Below are 23,158 nucleotides of genomic sequence, written 5' to 3' on the forward strand. Positions count from 1 at the left end.
ATTCAGTTGTGCAGGAATTGCTGTCCCTAACCATCAATTGTGTAACTAAATACCTGACGGCAGAGACTAGGTTTTTGTTGACGAAACTTTATAAGTGCATGTTGCATGCCAGATCTTATAGGGCCTGGGGAGAGATAAGACCAACTCACTTCCTTTAAAGACCTCACAGTCTAAGAAACACTGTAAACTGATGTGAAATAAAATACATATTTTATGGAAAGACAAGAATTTTTTTTTTTTTTTGCTGTGCTACACAGCATGTGGGAGTTTAGTTTCTGGACCAGGGATCAAACCCGTGCCCTCTGCATTGGAAGCACGGAGTCTTAACCACTGGACCACCAAGGAGGTCCCAGGAGAAGAAAAACTTGAACGTAAATGTTTTTCTCTGCCCTTTGGCCTCCTCTGTCCCCTCTACTGTGCATTATGTATCTGCATTACGCATCAACCAAACCTCCCCATTGGCAGAAATACCTGCTCAACCATAAAGAGCAACATTCTGCTAGCATCAAGAGACTTCCTTAAAGGATGACATTCCTTCTTGATCTTGTAAGGGGTCACGATGACAGTTGCCTTCTGTCTCAAAAAACTTATATAACTGTGCCCTGACTTCTAATGTCTGGAACAGTTTTCAGAACTGAGATGGTGGTCCCAGGTTACAATCCTCCAACTTGGCTCAAGTAAAATTTTCCACTTCTTTATTAGATTGACTCGTGATGAATTTTCATCAGCCGACAATCACAGAATAAGAGCTAAATTAGGAATAAAACCTGAGAGCAATAGGAGCAGAGGAGGGTGATTATAAAGGAGATGATGTTTGAGTTGACTTTTGGCTCAGTGAGGATTAGGCAAGAGGAAAAAAAGTGTTTGGAAAAGAATCCCAGGAAGAAGAGAGCATAAGCAAAGGTTAGGAAGCAAGGGAAACAGCATAATGTGCACAGGTAGCAAGAAGCAGCTTAAAAAAAAAAAAAAATGGAGTACTAAGTGGGGCATAGAATGAAGTCAGAGGAGGCTGATGATAAGCTCATTTCCCTCAGCGATTTACATCAACCTATCAGTCCATTCATTTATAAAATCAGTATCTAACTAGGTGCCAGTTTCCAGGCCAAGTGCCTTTGCACTTGCTAACCCTCTGTCTGAAACAGCATTCCCTACTATATTCTCAGGTCTTAGCTCAATTATTAGTCTCTGGGAGATGCCTTCCCATCCCTCTTACTTAAAAAGTCTCCACGTGGTCACCTTCTATGGCATTACTGTTTTGTTTTCCTTAGAGCACCATCACATTAATGAAATTATCGTCTTCATGTGCACATGAAGTAACTGAATGTCAGGCCGCAGTAGAATGTACACCCTAGGCGAGCAGTGACCTGTTAAGAGTATCACCTTCAGGGTTCTTGATATCACTCCAAGATGCCCACCGCAGTTGCAAACTCCCAGCGCGCTGGTACCCAACTGAGCGTGCGTGGAGGGCGGGGCACTAGGCGCCTCCGGTCCGCGCAGGCCCCGCCCCTGCCACGCCACGCCCAGTCCCCGTCTCCGTAGCCGGCCGGCACGGCTACTCGCAGCTTCCGCCTGGTCGGCGTTGCACCGGTCTTGGCGCCGGGAACTGTAGCGTCCCCCCAGTTTACCGGCCCAGCGCCAGGATGGCCCCCATACCCCCGGCGTCAGTGGAGGAGCTCCGCACCACCGGCAACCAGAGCTTCCGCAACGGCCAGTTCGCCGAGGCCGCCACACTCTACAGCCGCGCGCTGCGGATGTTGCAGGAACAAGGTGCGACCCCGGCCCCCCGCACCCCCGTTTCTCCGCCAGGCCGGCTTCCCCCTCTCGCCTCCCCCGACCCCAGCTACCCGGACCCCGCTCTGGCCCTCTCGGCCTGGGGCTTCCGTTTACCCCGCGGCTGACCGGCCACCGGGTCTTCCCGGCACTTGACCATTACTTCCCCCCTCCCCGACCTTCGGCATCCTACGAGAAACTTCCTTGGCCTTTCTTTCCGCTTTTATTATTATTGTAACGTGGCTTTATTACTGGCCCTTTTTTACTTAATGACATAACAGAGATACATTTTCATGTTAATAGATCTTTTATCACTTTTTATAGTGGTAAAAAACGACATCAAACTTAATCTCTTGTAACATTTTCGTGCAACAGATCTCTGGAACTTTCTCATCTTGCAGCACGGAAACGCCGTACCCACTAAACTCTGATTACCCCCTCCACCCGTGGTAGCCACCTTTTTTTTTATGTGTCAATGATTTTTACTACTTTAGGTATTTCAAATGAATGGGATAACACAATATTTGTCTTTTGTGACCGAATAATATCTTTGACATTATAAACTGTGTTGTAGCATGTGACAAGCTTTCCTTCATTTTTAAGTTTACCTGATAATTCCATCGTGTAGATACATCATATTGTCTTTATCCATTCATCCGTTAATGGACATTTGAATTGTTTTCACCTCTTGGCTATGATGAACATGAATGTGCAAGAATCTCCCAAGATCCTGCTTTAATTTCATTTGAATATATACCCAGAAGTGGGATTGCTGGATTAGATCGTAATTGTATTTTTAATTTGCAGGAAAGGAGGGGGCCTCCCAACTGTTTTCTGTAATAACTAGCATTTTACATTCCCACCCACAGGGCACAATAATTCCAACTGCTCAGCATCCTTAACAACACATTTTATTTTTTCTTCTTTTGATAGTGACCACCCTGATAGATTGCCTGCTTTTTAACTGTCTTGTTGGACCCCATTCTAATATTCAAGCCTCATTCTGATCCCTGAGGCAACTCTCATTTTCCTCAACTGTACACGCTTTAATTAACATTGTTAAGCAACTGTATGTAATGAGTGTAGCAAGTCCTTTCTGTCAAGGGGCATTTTTTTCTTGTTAATGAGGAGGCCCCAGATGTGATCTTAATTCATTGACTTGGGGATTTTTGCAGAAACACCTGTGGCTGGTCCTTTGTTTTGTAAGTGATATTGATGTTTTTGGTCAGTAATGTTTGTGTAACAAGAAACATGGGCTTCCCTGGTGGCTCAGATGGTGAAGAATCTGCCTGCAATGCAGGAGACCCAGGTTCCATCCCTGAGAGAAGATCCCCTGGAATAGGACATGGCGACCCATTCCAGTAGTCTTGCCTGGATAATTCCATGGACAGAAGAGCCTGGTGGGCTGCAGTCCATGGGTCGCAAAGAGTTGAACACAACTGAGCAGCTAACACTTTGGACTTTCAACAAGAAACATATTAGTACATCTCTAGTCAATAATGTGTTAAGATAATGAATATTAAACAAGAACTATGTGGAAATGATCTGGGCTGTGAAGAAGACAAATGTGGTGGTGTGGTAGATTTGACTAGGGAGCTCTTTTATGAAGAAATGCAAGGTAAAGGACAACTTCTTTGAAGAAGTGACATTTGAGGTGATACCTGAATGGTCAGAAGAAGCCAGCTGCATGAAATTTTGTGCTGAGCGCCTCAGGTGAAGAAGGTAGTAATTAACAAAGGCCCCAGACAGCAGTACCCTGGTGTGTTCAGGACTCAGAGCATATGGGAGCCAATGGAGGGAGTAGCAAGACTTGATCAGTTACAAAGACAGGCATTTTACACGGTAGTTCATGGGAAGGAGTTTGGATTTTATTCCCTAATGGAAAGCTGCTGGAGAGTTTTCAACAGAGGAATAACGTGTTTTTACCAGTCCTCCCGGCCTCTGGCTCAGTTCAGCCAACAAAACTCTCTGTCCAAGGCCTCTCTGAAGTGGCTTATCCTGGAGCCTCAGTAGAATTCCTTTTCTGTAGTCCCTCTTTCCCGTCGCTTTCCTTCTCTCTCATTTTCTTGGCTAGCATTTGTTGAGTACTTGCTAGACATGATAGGCTTTCTCCCTTTTTTATATCTTCCCACTAACTTATGGGTAAGATGCCTTATAAATGAGGGTTCCAGAAGACTTAAATCCCTTTTTCTGGGGTGACACGCTGAAATCAGAGGCAGAATTTGAACAGGGGTTTCTCCAATTCCCAAATCCAAGTTTTTAATCATTTTTCTGGACTTCTTCCCAGATCCTCTCCTAATTCCAGTCGATTTTGTTTGAATTTTTTCAGTTTCAAGCCACTCTTTTGCCGCCCCCCCCCATGTTTTTTTTTTTTCCTAGAACCTTTCTCTGTAGGCCCATCTCCTCATCTCAACTTGGTAAAGTTGCTTTTTTTTTTTTTGTATCCTACCCCAGCTGCCTGGAAAAACTTGGCTTTTTTGTAGGGATTTATTCTAGGCCCCCAAAAGAGCCATACTGATATCTCTTCTCAGTTTAGCAGGGGACCAGAATTTGGTTCTGATCCTGCTACTAATTTTCTAGGTAATTTATGGGCAAGTTCTTTGATTTCTCTGATCAATTTCCCTGATCTTGAAAGGAGAGCAGGGAGCAACCTAACACAGTGAACCTTCAGCCAGTCTGTGAAATGATATCTTCATCTGATAGGTAAGCACATGTGATCGGAGGGGATTGGATGACTTGCACAGGGTCACAGGCTGGATTTGGGGGTCTGCTGTTTCTGCCACACCACTGCTGTTTTCTGAGCAACCATGCTCCGATGACTTGAGATGGGTAGCAAAGTTTGAACACTTGCACTTACTCCTCAAGGGCCAGGATGTCTTTTACTTATCTCTGTACTTTCTTGTCTCCCTTGGAGTCCGGCAACAAAAGGGAAGACAAGATAATTTTATTATGTTTGGTATTGAATGAAGCAGGTTTTGCATCAATGTGGTAACATGATAATTAGCAAAGAAGGCTAGCAGCAGAAGGAGAGGCGATATGACGCCACTTAGGAAGAGTTATTTAAAGGATATTGTGTCTTGCCTGTGAATACCTATATAATAAAGATGGACACACATGAGAATGTGATATACCCACTTTAGGACTGTGGCAACTTTTGGGGACCTGGGGATGGGGCAGAGGGGAGAGAGTAGAGGTATTTAGTCATAGTGAAACCAAAAAGGTGAGAGGACTTCCCTGGTGGTCCAGTGGTTAAGCCTCCGTGCTTCCACTGCAGGGGGCACAGGTTTCATCTGTGGTTGGTATGCAGCCAAAAATAAATGAACAAAAAAACCCCAAAAAGGTGGGAAGCAAATATTAATAAAACATATGCTGAGTTTAGTGATGGATAGCAAGTACCTATTATGCTGTTGTCTGTATGTTTTACCATTTTCAAAGGAGAGCTTGTTTTCTGTTCTTCTGGGAATGTGCCTGGGAATGGAATCACTGGGTCAACACTTGATAGTTTCCATGTTTTATTTTCATTATGGCCCCTGCTAGTGGTTGAAAAATTATTTTTGAAAATGAAAGTCATCATGGCCACAATAAAGGACTTGAGCCTCTGAGATTGCTGAGGATAAAGATGGGCTTTAGGGAAACATCTATGATAATTCCCCTCCCCACAGGATAGCTTGGGCTCTTCCCCTGATTAAGCTCTCCATAGTGCTGCCAGACTGAGAGGTTTTTTCCTTGGCGAAGTCCTCTCTGATTTGACCAGGTAGAATTAGTCTGTTTTTTATGTCCCCGCAACACTTGTTCAGTCCATTTATCATAGCGTTTATCAGAATTTTGTCTCCTTTTTTTTTTTTTATTGGATTTTCATGCTTCTTGTAATAAAATTAACACATACACACACCCCCAAGTTGTTAAACTGTGGATTTCTTTGAGTTGTTTCACTTTGATCTCTGGCCTGGTACCAAGTTCAGTGCATGACTGAGTAGATGAGCAGATGCTTGGTCCCTGTGGATAGCAGGAAGCTTGGTGTTCTTGCTCCCTTGCCAGTCCATCAGACCAACATGCACGATGGGGTTACAGTCATCTCTGCTGCCCTTTACTAAACCCCAGAGAGCTCAAGGTGTGGAATGCGCCCCCAGTGTCCCAAGGCCCCCATCTCCCAACCTGTTAATTGTGCGTTTTCTCCGGGGCAGGTTCTTCGGATCCAGAAAAAGAAAGTGTTCTCTACTCTAACCGAGCAGCCTGCCACTTGAAGGACGGGAACTGCATCGACTGCATCAAGGACTGCACTTTGTGAGCGGGCAGGGCTGCCCCTGGGGTGCTAGGGGCTCGGGAGAGGAGACTGGGCCTCTCTGGCCCCACCAGTTACCTCTCATTAGGAAGTGTCGCTCAGGGTCAGCTGGCCACTGAAAATAGGAAGTTCTCCTTGGTCCTTGTGGCCCCTGACCTGTGTCCCTGGAGCCTCATCTCTGCTGCTGAAAGTAGTAGGGTGGTCAGTTAGAGGAAGGCCTTTAGTCTTTGTGAGACGTAGAACCTGGGCGTGACCTAGAGTTGCAGACCAGTGACTGGCATGCTCAGGTTTTTTTTTCTGGGATGGATGTGGGTGAGAGAAAGAGAGAGGGAAAGAAAGAGGGATGGTGGTTAATAGATAGCCTTGAAAGGAGAAAATGGTAACCATCACTGACCAGGTATAGAGCATGTTAAACCGTTTTTCATGCTTCTTCTTGAAGCCAGTCTGAGATTGCCTTCATGGTCATCACTGAAGTAGCACTTGCATCTGATGTGTCCTCAGGAATCTGATATCCTGGGATATTGCCTTAGCTTCGGGCCCTGGTGGTGGGTGGGAGAGGAGGAGAGAGGTGAGCATGCTCGTGGAGCCTCTGCTCGGTTGATTTGTACCAGGCCCTGTGCTAGGTCTCCTTTGTGGAGCGCTCATAAGTGCTCTGTGGGGTAAGTTTGCCACTCTGCCCAGGCTGGCACTGGATTGTGGAGGTCAAGTGATGTGCCTGGGGTCTCATGGTTAGTGGCAGAGGTGGAATTCAGACACCGCTCCATCTGACTCCAAGGCCTGTTTGTTACTCCCACTCAGCCACACTCTGTAGAAAACAGAGGAGCATGGAAGCTATGAGGCACTTATTCTTGATTTCAGAGGGATCACAACTATGAAAATTGATGCGCACACACACATATTTCCCGGTAGTAGTGTTTTTCTGTCCTTCCCTTCTCAACTTCAGTCTGAGTTGAAAAGCCCCTCTTATGAGACTTGACATCCTTCACAGCATCTGTTGCCAGAAATGACCTCCCATGCACTGAATGCTGCTGATGACCCAGACCGGAAGGAACTGTGGGAGGGTGGGGGCAGGGAGCCCTGGGGACTCAGCAGCCCAGTGACATCTCTGCCTCCTGTCTTAGAGCACTGGCCCTGGTTCCCTTCAGCCTGAAGCCCCTACTGCGGCGAGCATCGGCCTACGAGGCCCTGGAGAAGTACCCTCTGGCCTACGTGGACTACGTGACCGTGCTGCAGATTGATGACAGCGTGACGTCAGCCTTGGAAGGCAGCAGCAGGTGAGCCCAAGTCACTGAGGCCGTCTCTCTGGGATGTCCTGTCCTGTCCTCTCCGATGGGCTTGGAACCTTTGCTTTGGGCGTTCTCTGGGGCCAAACCCTGTGGTTTAGGCTCAGAAACTTCTAATGAGCATGTGCAGAAAGTGTGGAAGGACGATCTGCTGTGGTGTTTTAGCAGGTTTTTAAGGAGTCAGAATTACTGAGTTTGTGGGGGGGTTTGTGTTTTTTTGTTGTTGTTTTGCCTAGATGCTCAAATGTATTCACCCAGTAATACTTAGTTCAGCTCTGTCTAAGCCAGATTCAGCGGGAAATACCGAGATAAAAAAGAGATACAGACCCCACTTGATTCAGAGAGCTTCCTAGAGTGGGGAAAGGAAGACACAGTGCAAGCAGCTGTGACCCCAGGCTGTGGGGCTGTCGTTTGTGGATATGGTTCAGTGTATTGTACTGGGATCCCTTCACAAGGCCCCTCAGGTGAAATTCTTTCTGGTCTCTTGAGCAGTTGTCTTTAGTCTCATCAGTCACATGTAACTGATCACATTTCCCCTCTTTGCGTGGTATCTGTTCAGTGCATCGTTTCTGGCTTGACTTATTTTCTCTGTGCTTCCTCTCAGTCCCTATCATTCAACAAAATTTGCCACTTCTGTGCCAGACTTTGCACTCAGGCCCAGGCTGAGGAGGAGACAGACCTCTGCCCGCCCTCGAAGAGCTCCCAGTCTCCTGGAGAACAGCAGTCAGTCACAGGCAAACTTTGGCAGTGTGATGAGGGCTGAGGTGGGACGTACCTGCCAGCCAGTGGGGGGTCCAGAGAGGGCTTTGGGGAGGAGGTGAGCCGAGACAGAAATGCATAGCTGTCTGGGCCAGAGGCCAGCAAGGGGCCTGGGCAGCACGTGCACCGTGAGTGAGTCGAGGTGTTAGAGGAGTGGTGAGAAGCCTGCCACTCGTGGTGCGGCAGGCGAAGTGCTCAGATCAGGACGGGTGACGAGGCCCAGTCACACACGCCCTGGTGTCCAGGGGCTTGGACTTCATCCGAACACAGTGAGGCATTGTGAAAGGGTCTTCAGCTGGGGGGCAGCCTGAGCAGATTTGAGAGAAAAGCCGGCTGGCTGCCTGCCATGTTGACTGTGAAGGAGAAGAGAATAGGAAGGGGGTGGGCAGTGATCCAAAAGAGACGGTGGAAAGGGACCAATTCAGGGGACATCTAGGCAGTATTTTGACAAGTTTTGGTGGTTGGAGGGTGGGGAGAAGGGAAGAACCAGGTGTCCAGCTGGTTGACATGCTGAGGTGGCAGCATGGGGCCGGAGACTAGAGACGCAAGGAGGCCGGCTGGATGTTTACGTGCATTTGGAGCAAAGGAGAAAAACACAGGTTGAACATAGAGATTGACTTTCTGGGAGAAAAATGGAGTACTACCACGAGTGGGGGAGCCAGGGAGCTTTGCGGAATCCCAGCGTTTGAGGGGCACAGAGAGGAGCAGCAGCCAGTGCAGCGGGAGGAAGCTTAGAGCGTCGAGTGTCACAGAGGCAGGAGTGTTTGCAGGATGAAGACGTCGTTCGTATCAGGTGTTCAGTCAGCTTAAGTACACTGAGGGTTTCAGAATGAAGTCACTGGTGATTCTGATGGAGTCAGTCCACTGGGGTCAGAAGCAGATGGCAGTGGATTAAAGGAATGTGGCTGTGAAGGGGCAGAGGGCTGTTCAGGAGGAAGGAGCTCGATGCTGGTAGCTGGAGTCAGTAGAGGGAAAGGCTATAGGTGTGAGAGAGGGTAGTGCTGGCCGAGTGTGGCCCGAGGGAGGCAGGGAGCAGTGGATCCTGAGTGCAGGTGGAGGGGTTGGCCTTGTCACCTCTTCTGTAGCAATAGAGAAGTAGGAAGTGTGTCCAGGCAGGGAGGTTTGTGTTCAGGGTGTGAGAAAGTCCAAGGGAGGAGGGTTAAGGAGCATCGGGTGGAGGAGGGTAGAGGTTTGAAGTAGCTGGACCAATCAGGAAAACAGCTCTGGGGGCTGAGCCAGAGACCGTGAGTTTGTGGTGATAGCAGTCTGTGAGCTCTTCGTTGCAGTAACACAGAAACGTGGTTGTAGAAGCAGAACTTGCCGTTGGCTTCATCTGCTCACTCAGTACATACCTCTGGGTCCTGCTGGGTGACAGGTGCTGTGCTAAGTACTAGAGATCAGTTAACAAAACCAGCATGTTCCCTGAGCTTTGAAGAGGGGAGTAGGGAGTGGTGGGGTTTGTCCCAGGGTGGGGTGGGGAGGGGAAAGACTTGAACATGAGGATCGAGAGAGGCAGTGTGGCACATGGTAAGTGTGGAGCGATGGGAGGGGACCAGGTCTCAGGCCTTGCCAGCCTAATGCAGTGGGAACCACTGAAAGATTTTACAATTTGAGAATGACATAGGATTTGCGTTTAAAAATCTCTGAGCGTTAATGAGATGTCAGGTGTTTGCATGGCCTTGTAAATAGATAAGTTGTTGTTGTTTTGTTGCAAAGTCATGTCCAACTCTTTTGCAACCCTGTGATCTGTAGCCTGCCAGGCTCCTCTGTCCATGGGATTGCCCAGGATAGGGTACTGGGGTGCATTGCCATTTTCCTTCACCAAGGGATCTTCCTGACCCAGGGGTCAAACCTGTGGTCTCCTGCATTAGCAGGCAGATTCTTTACCACTGAGCCACTAGGGAAGCTCAAATAGATTAAGAAAACATAGAATGTGGGAAGGAAGTTCAAGAGGGAGGGGACCTACATACACCTATGGCTAATTCATGTTGATATATGACAAATCAAACCAATGTTGTAAAGCAATCCAATCAATTAAAAGTAAATGTAATTTCTTAAAAAAGAAAACATGGTGTCCATTCTTGGGGGCATGTGTGGTTCCTTGGGGGTGAGGTTGAATTACCTTAACAAGCACCAGATCCCTCTCTTTGAAGTTAACAGTGTGACCAAGCAAGGGCCAGGCAGGGAGGGAGTGTCATGGTGGCTGACCTGAAAAGACCCTCATGGGTGGCAGGCTCCTGTTCCTTTCCTATTGCGAGTTAGAAGGGTACAAAGCGATGGTTCAAACCAGGGGAAGATGATAACTGACTCTCGTACACCTCCTTTGGGCTTATGAGAGAAAGAATACCTTCTTGACCCAGCTGGAAACCTTTCTGTCATCCTGCCTGCCTTTCCAGAATGACCAGAACTCTCATGGACTCCTTTGGGCCTGAGTGGCGCCAGAAGCTGCCCTCTATTCCCTTGGTGCCTGTTTCGTCTCAGAAGAGGTGGGAGTGTCTGCCTTTGGAAAACCACAAAGAGCCATCTAAAAGCAAATCCAAAGGAACCACAAGCGCGAAGAGCAGAGGTAAGCTGTGACTTCACACCCAGAGAGAGCTGCGGTCTCCGCAGAGCCACGTTCTTTAGAGTTATCCTATAAAAACTGGCCTCGCTTAAGATGAGTTAATTTTAAAGTCCTATAAACAAAGTAAAAAAACAAGAAGTGTAACCCTTTGGGGACGGTCTCCTCAGCGCTGCAGTGGCAGTGGGAAAGCCAACCCCACAGATGTAAGGCACAGTGAACTCCCAGCCTGGCACCCAGTTATCTGGTGTTCGTTCCCTTCTCATTCCTTTGGCAGCATTTGAGATGTATCATTTAGGATGTTTTTGGTTGCAGAAACAGAAAACTCCATGTGGTAAAAATAATAAAAAGAACATATTGGTTCATACAACAAAAAGGGCCTTCAGGCAGGGCTTGCTCCAGCAGCTCACTGCAGCATCAGACTCCCATTTCTCTGTCCTTCTGTCCACTCTTTTCTCTATGATGTGTCAGCTTTGTCTTCAGGCAGTCTTCCCTCCTGAGTCGTACAGTAGCGGTAGCAGTTCTATGCCTCATATATGCGTACCGTGCCTCATGACCAAGAGGGAGAGAAAGGGTTGTTTCTCTGAGAGCTCCCTAAGAAAGAGGGTTTCTTCCACTAAAATCCCTGGCTCATCTTTTCTTAATATAGTCTAGCCTATAAACACAGGCCATTCCCTTAACTAGTCCCTGTGACCAGGGCCTGAGATTTTGTGATGAGCTCAGCCTGACATCCATCTGCTCCATCTCCATAGCCAGCGGAATTCACACACTAGTCTCTGGAAGGGAGTAAACAAGGGAAGGGAGATCAAGGTCAGGTAGCCCCAAATAGGAGACCTCAGCTTTATGGAACAGAGAGGACCTTCCCTGGGCAGGGGCGACAGGAAACTTACAAGGCTCCAGGGGAGTTCTCCCAGCCCAGCAGGCTCAGTATTGAGGACGGGAGGCTCAGAGGGCAGGGCTGCAGCCTGGCCTTGGGTGTACAGGAGGACAGGGATTCTCCCCTTCCCAACAGGAAACCTGTCTGGCCATGGGCAGCATTCACTCCCTAGAATGAGAACATGAGCCGCTAATTAACTTGATGGCTTCAGTGCACCTCCTATTTATTTCGCTGTTTTGAAATCACAGCCATGTGGGGCCTGGAGAGGCTCTCTCAGAAAGGTCCCAGCCCAGGGGAGACTGAGACACCTAAAACACAGGAGAACGAGTACTTTAGAGTCTCTAATGTTTGAGGAATTCAAATTGGGAACTGATGTCAGGGTGCTGGGGGAAGCTGGGGAAAGTCTCATGGAGGTGACAGGTTGAGCTGGACCTTAAAAACCAAGTTCTTCAGGCGAGAAGGGAAGGGAGTTTTCAGCTGAGACAGTGGAAGGAGTTAGAGAATGAGGTAGTGGGGGTATCACATGGTGCAGCCTAGGGTGCCTTGCAAAGTCAAGGTGAAGCTGAGGAGGTGATGCTGTGTACATTGCAACGCACTGGCTCTGCTTCTAGAAAACCTCGTACATGTGCCCACAAGGGTACAAGGTGTTCAGAGCAAAAAGTTGGTAAGAACAAAAAGCAAAATAACCCAAGTCCCTATGAACGGAACAGATGAAACAGTTGCATTGCAGCAGTAAGAGTAAGAGTGAAGCAGCTATGGGTGTGAAAATCCCAGGAATGTAATTTTGAGGGGAAAAAGAATCCAGGTCATAGTAGAATACATAGAATTATGTATTCCTTGATTTGAAGTTCTCAAACAAAGTAAACAGTAAAGAGTTTCTAGATACTATCAGATCTAGTTAAAGTAACCCAGAAAGGGGGCCGTGGTCTCGTATGGCAGAAACCAACACAACATTGTAAAACAATTATCCTCCAATTAAAAGTTTTTAAAAGAACAGGGTCAGGGGCACAGAATTGAGGAAAATGGGTTTCCTCCAGAGGTGGATTGACTGGCGGGGAGAGGCTCATAGGACTTAAAAGGTCTTAGTAAACGTTCTGTTTCTTAATATGAGGGATCAGTTCAAGGGTATTAGTTTTATTCCTAAAACCTTACCCTTGTCGTAAATATTCAGTATTTTATGAAGAAAGTTTTTTAAAATTGACAAAGTAGATGATACGGGAGCTGAGGCTGGAATAATTCATCAGGGCTGTGCAGTGAAGTGAAGCCCCAGGGCTCCATGAAGCAATTTGGATCTCACCTTGTTCTCCTTATGTCTCCTCGAGGCTGGGACAGAGCTCAGCTGTTGGGTTGGGGAGAACACCGCCAGACTCAGACCAGAACAGCTGAGGAGTAGGGGCTCCTCTGCCCTTTTCTGGAAGCCTAAGAGCTCCACTCTTCTCTTTTATTTAACCAGATGCTTGTTTATTTAAATACTTCCTCACTTACTCTCCTGCTTTAAGTTTATACGGTGCTCTGGACTGTCTCCTGTTTTCTCCCCATTTCATCCTGACAGTAGCCCAGGGTGGAGTAGGTATTGCCCCACATGTGTCGGTGAGCAAATTGAGGTCCAGAAGCATTAGGTCCCACAGGCTTCCAGCTCCTGAGCGGCAGTGCTGAGGCCACAACCTGGGTTACTTTCTACTGCGTATATATCATTGTGTGTGTGGAAGTATATCTACATCAGGAGCCCCCAACCTCTTCTGAATGAAAAACTGTGTATTTCCCAGAAGCCATTGCTCGGGGGAACTCCTGACTCAGGCAGGGCGCTTTGCACAGTGCAGGAGACCTCGGGGGACAGAGCGCTGTAGACGGCTTAGAAGAGGCGCTGCCCAAGAGAGCTCCTCAGGCTGAGCTGGGCATCCGCTCCATGGTTTTTTCCTCTTCTGAATTTGTATCTAGTGCCTTCTGCTGGGGATGTGGAGAGAGCCAGAGCTCTGAAGGAGGAAGGCAATGAACTTGTAAAGAAGGGGAACCATAAGCAAGCGATTGAGAAGTACAGTGAGAGCCTCTGGTTTAGTAACTTGGAATCCGCCACGTACAGCAACAGGTACCTTTCACACAGCTGGCCTGGGGGATTTCAGGACACTGGACATTCTCCCGCAGTCTTCTCTCGGACTGTGATGGGCTCTGTATCCTGGCATTTAGTCAGTACAGGCAGACCTCAGAGCTGTCTCAGGGTCGGCTCCAGACCACCGCAGTAAAGTGACTATCGGGAGAAAGGGAGTCACACAAAATTTGGGGTTTCCCTGTGCATAGAAAAGTTGTGTTTACACTCTACTGTAGTCTGTTAAATGTGCAATAGCATCATGTCTAAAAAAACAACCTACATGCCTTAATTTAAAAAATTTAATGGCCACAAATTGCCAACCACCAGTCATCATCATAACATCAAAAATCACTGATCACAGATCACTGTGACTAGTATACTAATAATGAAATAGTTTGAAATATTGTGAGAATGACCAAAGTGTGAAACAGGTACAAAGTGAGCAAATGCTGCTGGAAAAATGGCACCCATAGACAGACTTGCTCAGTGTAGGGCTGCCACAAATCTTCAGTTCTGGTGTCTTCAAAGTATCTGTGAAGCACAGAGAAATGAGGTATGCCTCTATGTTACATCTCAGAACGTGTGTTCACGTTCCCTTTGGTCACCATGAGATGGGCATTGCCAGTGGCATTCACTCTGTTAAATGGGTAGAAACTGGGGTTTCCCACAGGGAGCCAGGGCTTTGTTTCAGCCCATTCCAGAATTTTCACTCACCAGGTAAGCATAGGATGTAAGTAAGAGCTCTGGGCTTGCTGTGCAAACATGAGCCCAACACAAGTCTCAAAGCCTCTGTGCCTTCCCTAACTCTCAGCCCATGGCTTCTCTAAGACCCTCTGGTTATAAATTCTGCCAGACTTGTCTGTGAGCCTCAGGGTAGAACCTAGGGAATTACCTGACCTGAGCAAGAGAGAGGGTCTAGTTGAGCCTGAGGTGTTGGACTTGTGGGGCTGTAGAAAGGCCTTCATCCTGAGCTGTCGCCAGTGGTCAGTGATCCTTTCCACCAGCAGTGAGGGCCTGGGAGCCAGGGCAGCATCCCTTCATCATGTGTGAGTGCCTGCTCTGCAATAGCCCACAAAGGTTTTAGTAGTAGGTGCTCATTCCTGTCTTAATGTCAAGTAAACCAAGGCTCAGATGGAAGGGCTTTGCCTCAGCTCACCCAGCCAGTAAATGGTGGAGATAGAATTGGAACCTGGCTCCAGTGAGATCTGTTCGTTTTACTGTCAAGAGGCTTAAAACATTCAGCAAAGGACCAGGTCTGCTCTAAACATTTCCTATAAAATGTTAATAAATCTTGTGAGTCTGTTTTCCCTTCCCAACCAACATACTCACGTTACTCTTAAGTTCAGAGATCTCGGATCTCCTATAGGCTCACTGCTCCTTATCCAGAACTCTTGGGATAAAATGTGTTTCAGACTTTAGAAAGGGATGATAGTGCATATATAATGAGTTGTGTTAACACTCCAGCAGTGTCTGGGCAGTTTGCTGAAGTTAATCACTAGCATTTCTGCAGTGAAACGTGGAAATTCCATGATCACACAGAATAGTATCGAGAAAGATGAAGCAGCCTTATGTCAATTAAGGTCATTTTTTTTTTTGCCAAATGACCTAAAAAGGGAACCTTTAGTTTCACAGCATGGATTTGGGCATTTTGGACCTGTGATTTTATTGGCTGATTGGAGCCAAGGGTGCCTCAGTCAACCAGGCGCACTTGGGATCAAGGACTGCAGCCCATTCGTCCATGTTTGTGCAGAAACATCGTCTAACTCCTCTTTCTGTGGGCTCTGTCCTTGCTTACCTCATGTTGCTAGAGATCTCTGTTAACCCATTTTCCTGGATTTTTACCACATTCAGGACAATGTTTTGTTTAAATACTGGTTTTCATGCAAATATGTCCATGCCACACCGTTTAACTACTATTGCTTTGTAATGTATCTTGTAGGCTGATCTCTTCATTAGTCTTTGTAACCAGAGCATCGCTGACTATTTTGCCAGCTTTGATCATCTAGCTCAGCCTTGGGCTGACTGATAAATTTCAATCCATTGAGCTTTAGGTTGTAATTACATTGATTTTATAAATTTAATTTAGAAGACTGAAACCTGTTACAAAACTGAATTTTCTATCCACGTGGTTGAATATACCACCTTCCAGATGCCATTTTAATGCTCCACTTCGTGCATATGCATCTGTATGGTGCATCAACTTAGGCTTCGGTTCTCTCTGTGCATTGACATCTGAGTGGGTATCACCATCAGGTACTTGGCACCTACGGTTTGTCAGGTCCTGAATGGACCTCCAGAAGAGTCTCACTCACAGCAATTCTTCAGGTTAGGTCATGGTCCCATTTTACCTAAGAAAACAGGCTGAAGATGAAAGTTTAGGTTCTTTTTCAGTCATTCATCTTGTCTCTCAGACTCCTACTTTGTAATGAAAACCCTTCTCCCTGGAGATAGAATATTCGGTTTACCAAAAGCCACAGGTGATTATTTTATAGGCCAAAGTTATGCATTTTTAATACCTTAAATATGATCTTTGGCATTCATATGGAATCATTTTCATCATAACAGTTACATTCAGAAGTCACCAAATAGTACCTAATGTTTACACTGTGCTGCTTCTACTTCCCAGAAACTTGGCTTATTCTTAAAATTGCTAGAGTCCATTGGGAGAGCACGTCAGTTTCCTTAGAATTCTTGTGTGTTCAAATTAAGATCAGGACCTACTGTTCTAAAACTTAGTGGCCTACAACAGCCATTTTGTTTTGCTCATGATTTGTGAACCAGGAGTTCAGGAAAGGCAGTTCTTCGACTCAGGGTCTCATTCAGGATCAACGAGAAGGGTGCTGGGACTGAAGTCGTTTAAAGGCTTCTCTTGGGCTTCCCTGGTGGCTCAGACAGTAAAGAATCTGCCTGCAATGCAGGAAACGTGGGTTCTATCCCTGGCTTGAGAAGATCCCCTGGAGGAGGGCATGGCAACCCATTCCAGTATTCTTGCCTGGAGAATTCCCATGGCAGAGGAGACTGGTGAGCTACAGTCCATGGGGTCGCAGAGTCAGACACGACTGAGCAACTAAGCACAGCACAGAGGTTTCTCCTACACATCTGGCACCAGGCTTGGGATGACTGACATGGCTGGGAATGGGACTAATAGAGCGAGCTGGAGCCTTTTTTCTCCCCTCCTGGCAGTCTGTTCACTTGTGCCAGCTTGAGCTTCCTCACAGAATGGTGACCTCTGGGTAGTTGGCTTCTCACAGGAGCAGCTAAAGGCTCCAAGAGCAAGTGTTCCCAGAGCGCAGGCAGGCACTCCAAGACCTCTGAGGCCTAGTCGTGGGACTCAAACTGTGTCCTTTCCTCTGCTCCACTGGTCAGAGCAGTCACAGAACCTGCTTAAATTCAAGAAGAAAGTGTTGAAACATAGGACCTCTTCTGTGGGAAGAATGCCATAGATTTTGTGTTGCCTTAATTTAGTTTTTATTTATTTTTTATTTATTCGGCTACACCAGGTCCTAGTTGTGCCATGTGAGATCTAGTTCCCTCATCAAGGACTGAACCCTGATCTCCTGCATTGGAAATGTGGCATCCTAGCCACTGGATCACCTGGGAAATCCCTGTGTCTGCTTTAAAATTGATACAAGGAGAAGCTTTTCCTAAGTTAATTTATAAGTTCCATGCAATCTGAACGAAAATACTAGAATTTTTTTTTACATTCTTCCATGATAATAATTCCATGAGGAACAATGGTAATAATTCCATGGTAACAATTTCATGAGGAAAAAATAACATAAGAGAATTTAGTATATGATAAATTGTGGGGAAAAGGAGGAATTATCCAATAAATGGCGTTGGATTGGCTGGAAAGAATTAAAAAGAAACTTGAACCTCCATCGTCACTCCTTATTTTAAAATCTAAATGGATTAGTTTCAAATGGAAGAAGTAAAACCATTAAGTCCTAAAACAACATGTGGGTTAATTATCTTGCAGTGGGGAAGGTATTATACAGGGTGATGGTGGAGGGCGACCCACAGAAGTCATTAAATAAGTTGGAGACATTTTATTTCATAAGATTAAAAAATCTGTAAAGATGCTCAGTTTGGGGGCTTCCTGGTGGTCCAGTGGGTAGGACTCCATGCTCCCAATGCAGGGCGCTTAGGTTCAATTCCTAATTAGGGAACTGGATTCCGTGTGCCACAGCTGGGAGCCAGCACAGCCAAAATAAAAAAAAAGTAAAATGTAAAAAGTATTCAGCTTAACTGTATTTAAAGCAACTACATTAAAATAGACACTGTTTTCTTCCATATTGGCAAAACTTAAAAGGCTGAGCCCCAGGGTTGGTACAGTTGCAGGAAAATGGGTTCTGTTAGTAACTATTCTTAAGTACAGTTGACCCTTCAAAAAGTCGGCTGTCAGGAGCACTGACCCTCCTCTCAGTCAACAAATCTCTATATAATTTACAGTCAGCCTCTCATACCTGAGTTCTGCCGCATTCACAAAGTCCACCAAATGCAGATGATGTAATTCCACAGTATTACTGAAAAAAAAATTCTGCCCATAAGTAGACCTGCACAGTTCAAACCTGTGTTGCTAAGGTCAGTTGCTTTATTTGGGAAGCATTTTGGTAACAGTCAGAATTTCAAATGCACGGACCTTTTGGTGCAGCAGTCAGCAGTCCCTCCTAAGATTGATGTACAAGGATGTTCATAGCAGCGTCATTTATTACTAACTGGGAATAGTGAACTATGTCTCCTGACAAGTGAATATTCCATAGCCACTGAAAACAGTGTTTCATTTTTAGTCACTGGGGAAGAGGACTAAAATTGAATAAGAAGGATACACACAAGCATGTACTTCTCCCCCACTGATGATAAGCAGAATGTAGGAATGATGCAAAATATAAGTTGGAAGAATTGGATATCAAACACCTATATACTCCCAGTTAAATTTATAAAGTTATAGAAACAACTATAACTTCAGTTAAAAACAGTGTTGTGTAACACTGTTACACAACTATCACAACAGTTTGGTTGGTCACTATGGCCATCTGTTGATCCATCTTCTTTACATTTCACCCCTAACATGTCAGTGTGCATATAATTAATTAGAGCCTAGTATTTATGTGGCTTTCCTAATGGCTCAGATGGTAAAGAATGTGCCTGCAATGCAGAAGATCCAGGTTCAGTCCTTGGGTTGGGAAGATCCTCTAGAGAAGGGAATGGCAACCCACTCTAGTGTTCTTGCCTGGAAAATTCCATGGACAGAGGAGCCTGGCAGGTTGTAGTCCTTGGGGTCGCAAAGAGTCAGACATGGTTGAGCAACTAACACTTTCATTTATGTGTCTTTTTCTTAAGGTAGATCTTTTTGTCAAGGGGAAGGTTTCCAGAAACCTTTTCTTGCTTGAAAGAGTTAAGTGTGGGAGCATGAGGTGGACGATAGCTCTGAACACTGTCAAGATCTCAAGTTGCTCAAACCCGGATCAAGTCCCGGGTCTGTGCATCAGTAGAGGAGGAAGCCTGGGGAGCCGCTTCACTCCTCTGAGCCGCTCTGCTCTGTAGAAGCGGGCTGGGTGGCTGTGAGAACTGAGGAAAGTGTGAAGCACCCAGCACAAAGTGTTCAGGGTGCTCCTCAGAGTTAGTGGCCCCAAGGGAGCAGCTGACAGCCCGGTCTTTCCCCGCAGGGCACTCTGCCATCTGGAGCTGAAGCAGTACCAGGAGGCGGTGAAGGACTGCACAGAAGCCCTCAGGCTGGACGGAAAGAACGTGAAGGCATTCTACCGCCGGGCTCAAGCCTACAAGGCTCTCAAGGTAAAGAGATCCTGTCCAGAGGCACCAAAGAGCCAGAACAAGTTGTGCCCATGGTGGCACTTCCAGAGCATGGTCCAGGTCGGGGGGGACCTGCCATGTCCCTCCTTGTCCAGAGGCCCCAGGTGCTCCTGACAGGCCTCCAGCCTGGGGTGCAGAAAGCCAGCTCAGCAGTGGTCCCCAACCCCGCTTGGTCTCCTGGGGCCCAGGCTTCATCCCCGCAGCCTCTCATCTCCTCTCAGGACTGCAGGTCCCCACAGCCTCTTACTTCTCTTGGGACTACAGGTCCCCACAGCCTCTCTATCCTCTCAGGACTGCAGGTCCCCACAGCCTTTCTTCTCTCAGGACTGCAGGTCCCCACAGCCTCTCTCTCCTCGGGACTGCAGGTCCCCACAGCCTCTTAACTTCTCTTGGGACTGCAGGTCCCACAGCCTCTTTCTTCTTTCAGGACTGCAGGTCCCCACAGCCTCTCGGTCCTCTCAGGACTGCAGGTCCCCACAGCCTCTTTCTTCTGTTAGGACTGCAGATCCCCACAGCCCCTCTCTCCTCTCGGGACTGCAGGTCCCCACAGCCTCTCTCTCTCGGGACTGCAGGTCCCCACAGCCTCTCTCTCCTCTCGGGACTGCAGGTCCCCACAGCCTCTCTCTCCTCTCGGGACTACAGGTCCCCACAGCCTCTCTCTCCTCTCGGGACTACAGGTCCCCACAGCCTCTCTCTCCTCTCGGGAGTACAGGTCCCCACAGCCTCTCTCTCCTCTCGGGAGTACAGGTCCCCACAGCCTCTCTCTCCTCTCGGGAGTACAGGTCCCCACAGCCTCTCTCGCCTCTCGGGAGTACAGGTCCCCACAGCCTCTCTCTCCTCTCGGGACTGCAGGTCCCCACAGCCTCTCTCTCCTCTCGGGAGTACAGGTCCCCACAGCCTCTCTCTCCTCTCGGGACTACAGGTCCCCACAGCCTCTCTCTCCTCTCGGGAGTACAGGTCCCCACAGCCTCTCTCTCCTCTCGGGAGTACAGGTCCCCACAGTGTCTCTCTCCTCTCGGGAGTACAGGTCCCCACAGCCTCTCTCTCCTCTCGGGACTACAGGTCCCCACAGCCTCTCTCTCCTCTCGGGAGTACAGGTCCCCACAGTCTCTCTCTCCTCTCGGGACTGCAGGTCCCCACAGCCTCTCTCCTCTCTCAGGAGTACAGGTCCCCACAGCCTCTCTCTCCTCTCAGGACTGCAGGTCCCCACAGCCTCTCTCTCCTCTCAGGAGTACAGGTCCCCACAGTGTCTCTCTCCTCTCGGGAGTACAGGTCCCCACAGTCTCTCTCTCCTCTCGGGACTACAGGTCCCCACAGCCTCTCTCTCCTCTCAGGAGTACAGGCCCCCACAACCTCTCTGTCCTCTCAGGACTACAGGTCCCCACAGCCTCTCTCTCCTCTCAGGACTACAGGTCTTCACAGCCTCTCTCTCCTCAGGACTTCAGATCCAGCTTTGCAGACATCGACAGCCTCCTGCAGATAGAGCCTCGGAACGGCCCTGCGCGGAAGTTGCGGCAGGAGGTTAACCAGAGCTTAAACTAAAATCCCAGAAGGGCAGCAGGACACCTGTCTGCCTGAGCACGTTTTTCTGTGCCTGCTTCTGGACCTGGCGGGCCTCAGAGTGGGCTCTGAAGCCCCCTCTGCTCCCCCTCAGAGATGTGATGGCTTCCCACCCCTCAGGAGGCTCTGCCTGTTCACATTAAGCTCAGTGTAGTCAGAAAGTAGACGTTTTGTTGGCAAAGTCTCCCCCTGTTCTGCACTCCCCTGTGCTGTGGACAGCGAGCAGGTCACAGCAACGGGTGCTCATCAGCAGTGTGCTCAGCCTGGTCTCTGCCCAGATGCTCCAGACCCAGTGCTGCCCTTCCAGTCACCCCAGTCCATCTGGGTGCTTAAAAAGCTGCCAGTCCCACGGGACACAGGCCGGCGTGGAAAGGAAGGAGGACTGGGAAACCCTGGCCCGCCTACACCCATGGCAGCCAGCTGAGCTGGTTCTCCAAGGCTGCCGACCCCTTCCCTGTCTTTGGCACGGCACCCCGTGTTCTGAGCCCCAGTGCCTTTTGGCCGAGCCTCCTATGACAAGAATGTAGAACCTGTTCCCTCAGCCAGCGTTTGTCTGTGGCTCTGTGCTGCTGTCTCCCACATAAAGATTCCTAAGTTCTTTCAAGAGCCCAGAGGTGTGGCTGCTGCTCCTGAAGGTGGGATGGGGAGAAACCTCCTTGAAGTCCGTGTCCTTCCCTTCCCGGCAGGGACTTGCCTTTTGACTCCCACAGTGGCCCCACTAGGCTTCTTAGTTCTTTGTAATACGTTGAAGTTAATTTGAACTGAATAGACTTGACTTTTGTTGAACTGCGAGTTTAAGCTGCGTTAACATCATCTACATGAATGTTGTACTTTGTGGTTCAGCTTTGGATCACTTTGGAACTTTGCAGTAATAAAAAACTGATTATGGAGCATTCATCCTTTTTTTTTTTTTTATCAAATTTACTGGGATGTGTCTGCATGAGCCAGGCCCTGGTCATAGTGCTGGGGAAACAGCAGTGAATGACAGGATCCCTGCACTCAGAAAGCTGACAGTCCCATCGGACACACGGTGAGTGAAACGGCAGCAGCTTCAGTTTTGCAAATGAGTAGTCACATTTTCCCCTCTAACTAGGGAGATTTGACCCTGTGGAGAAAAAGGGGTCCCTGAGGAAGTCAAGTTTGAATTGAGTTCTAACATGAGGGTGGGGAGGGTCAGTGGGTGAAGAGGGGAGGGAAGAGCCCCCCGGGCAGGCGAATGGCATTGGTGAAGGCCTTGGCTGGGAGGACCGGCCAGCAGTGCCTCTCAGCCTCACAAAACGTGGTGTGGGTGAGGCTGGGAGCGCCTGAGGATCAGCCTGAACAAAGGGCTCCCCTCCACCACCCGTGTTCCTGGGCTTGTCTTATTGTCTTCAGTTAAATCATTTTCATCTTAATGGAGACATTTTGACTCCATAAAGCTGAGCAGACAGGGTCTATTGCCTGCTCCCCCATCATGCTCAGTGCTGGGCAGTACTCAGCTCTTAGGAAGAGGGTTCCATCCTCTCCGAGGGCAGAGTCTCTGAGCAACCAGACTTCCAGGCTGAAGTGGATTTGAGTCACGGCAACTCTGTGGGCCTGGCCCAGGGACCATTTCAAATCAGGCAGCTGCACCCCCCTTTTCTTCCTGCCTCTTAAGCGGGCCTGACTCTTGCCCTAATTTTAGGCAGGCTCAGTGGTTAACATCTGGTCACAAGTGACTTCCTTCTCGAGGTCCTCATAGAAGGCAAGTATCTTGATTTACTCATGAAAACGCTGGAGCATAAACGTTACAGCAGCATCCCTCAACAACCGGGGAGGGCACCCTGAGGCCTTTCTACAGGAGTGGAGTTGCCCCGCGACCCCTCAGCCAGCCAGCCCAGAGCAAAGAAGCAGCTGGTGTTTCCAGAGTGTTCCGCCCTGCAGGCTGCTCAAGCCAGGCATCCAGAACCCCTAAGCACGTCCCACGTGTGGCGCTCCAGTGCCCTGTGATAACTGTTTAGTACCCCGAAGCACCGTCGGCAGGTGGCCCGGCTCAGTCCCTGGCAGCTCTGCTCTGTCAGGTGCACGGTTGACAGGCCCTCTGTGTACATTACCACATGTCTAGGCTCCTGTTCCTTACAGCCAGAGCCCCCACCAACCAAGGCTACCGTCTTCCCTGCCCACCTCCCTCTGACACAAGGCCTCTTGA

At 48.2% G+C, this 23,158-nt stretch overlaps 1 protein-coding gene across 2 annotated transcripts; it reads left to right on the plus strand.

Moving 5' to 3' along the window:
* Positions 1-1,443: 1,443 nt before the first annotated feature.
* TOMM34 (translocase of outer mitochondrial membrane 34) lies at positions 1,444-21,888 on the plus strand. Of its 2 annotated transcripts, none has more exons than XM_025263418.3 (7): positions 1,444-1,767; positions 5,955-6,054; positions 7,174-7,326; positions 10,491-10,660; positions 13,470-13,617; positions 19,287-19,413; positions 20,836-21,888. In XM_025263418.3, exons 1-7 carry the CDS (start codon positions 1,641-1,643, stop codon positions 20,971-20,973), a joined length of 963 nt encoding a protein of 320 aa, XP_025119203.1. In that variant the 5' UTR covers positions 1,444-1,640; the 3' UTR covers positions 20,974-21,888. The 2 variants fall into 2 exon arrangements, with proteins under 2 accessions (XP_025119203.1, XP_006059307.1); XM_006059245.4 differs by having other exon boundaries at positions 1,447-1,767; positions 20,869-21,888.
* Positions 21,889-23,158: the final 1,270 nt, after the last annotated feature.

This window comes from Bubalus bubalis, chromosome 14 (assembly GCF_019923935.1).
Source record: "Bubalus bubalis isolate 160015118507 breed Murrah chromosome 14, NDDB_SH_1, whole genome shotgun sequence".
Classification (NCBI taxonomy): Eukaryota; Metazoa; Chordata; class Mammalia; order Artiodactyla; family Bovidae; genus Bubalus; species Bubalus bubalis.

What these genes read in the sequence shown, in the direction of transcription:
- TOMM34 (XM_025263418.3), top strand. Translation starts at nt 1,641, where the DNA reads ATGGCCCCCATACCCCCGGCGTCAGTGGAGGAGCTCCGCACCACCGGC. An exon ending in TGCATCAAGGACTGCACTTT is followed by an intron (nt 6,055 to 7,173) that starts GTGAGCGGGCAG and finishes CTCCTGTCTTAG; the next exon opens with AGCACTGGCCCTGGTTCCCT. An exon ending in GCCTTGGAAGGCAGCAGCAG is followed by an intron (nt 7,327 to 10,490) that starts GTGAGCCCAAGT and finishes CTGCCTTTCCAG; the next exon opens with AATGACCAGAACTCTCATGG.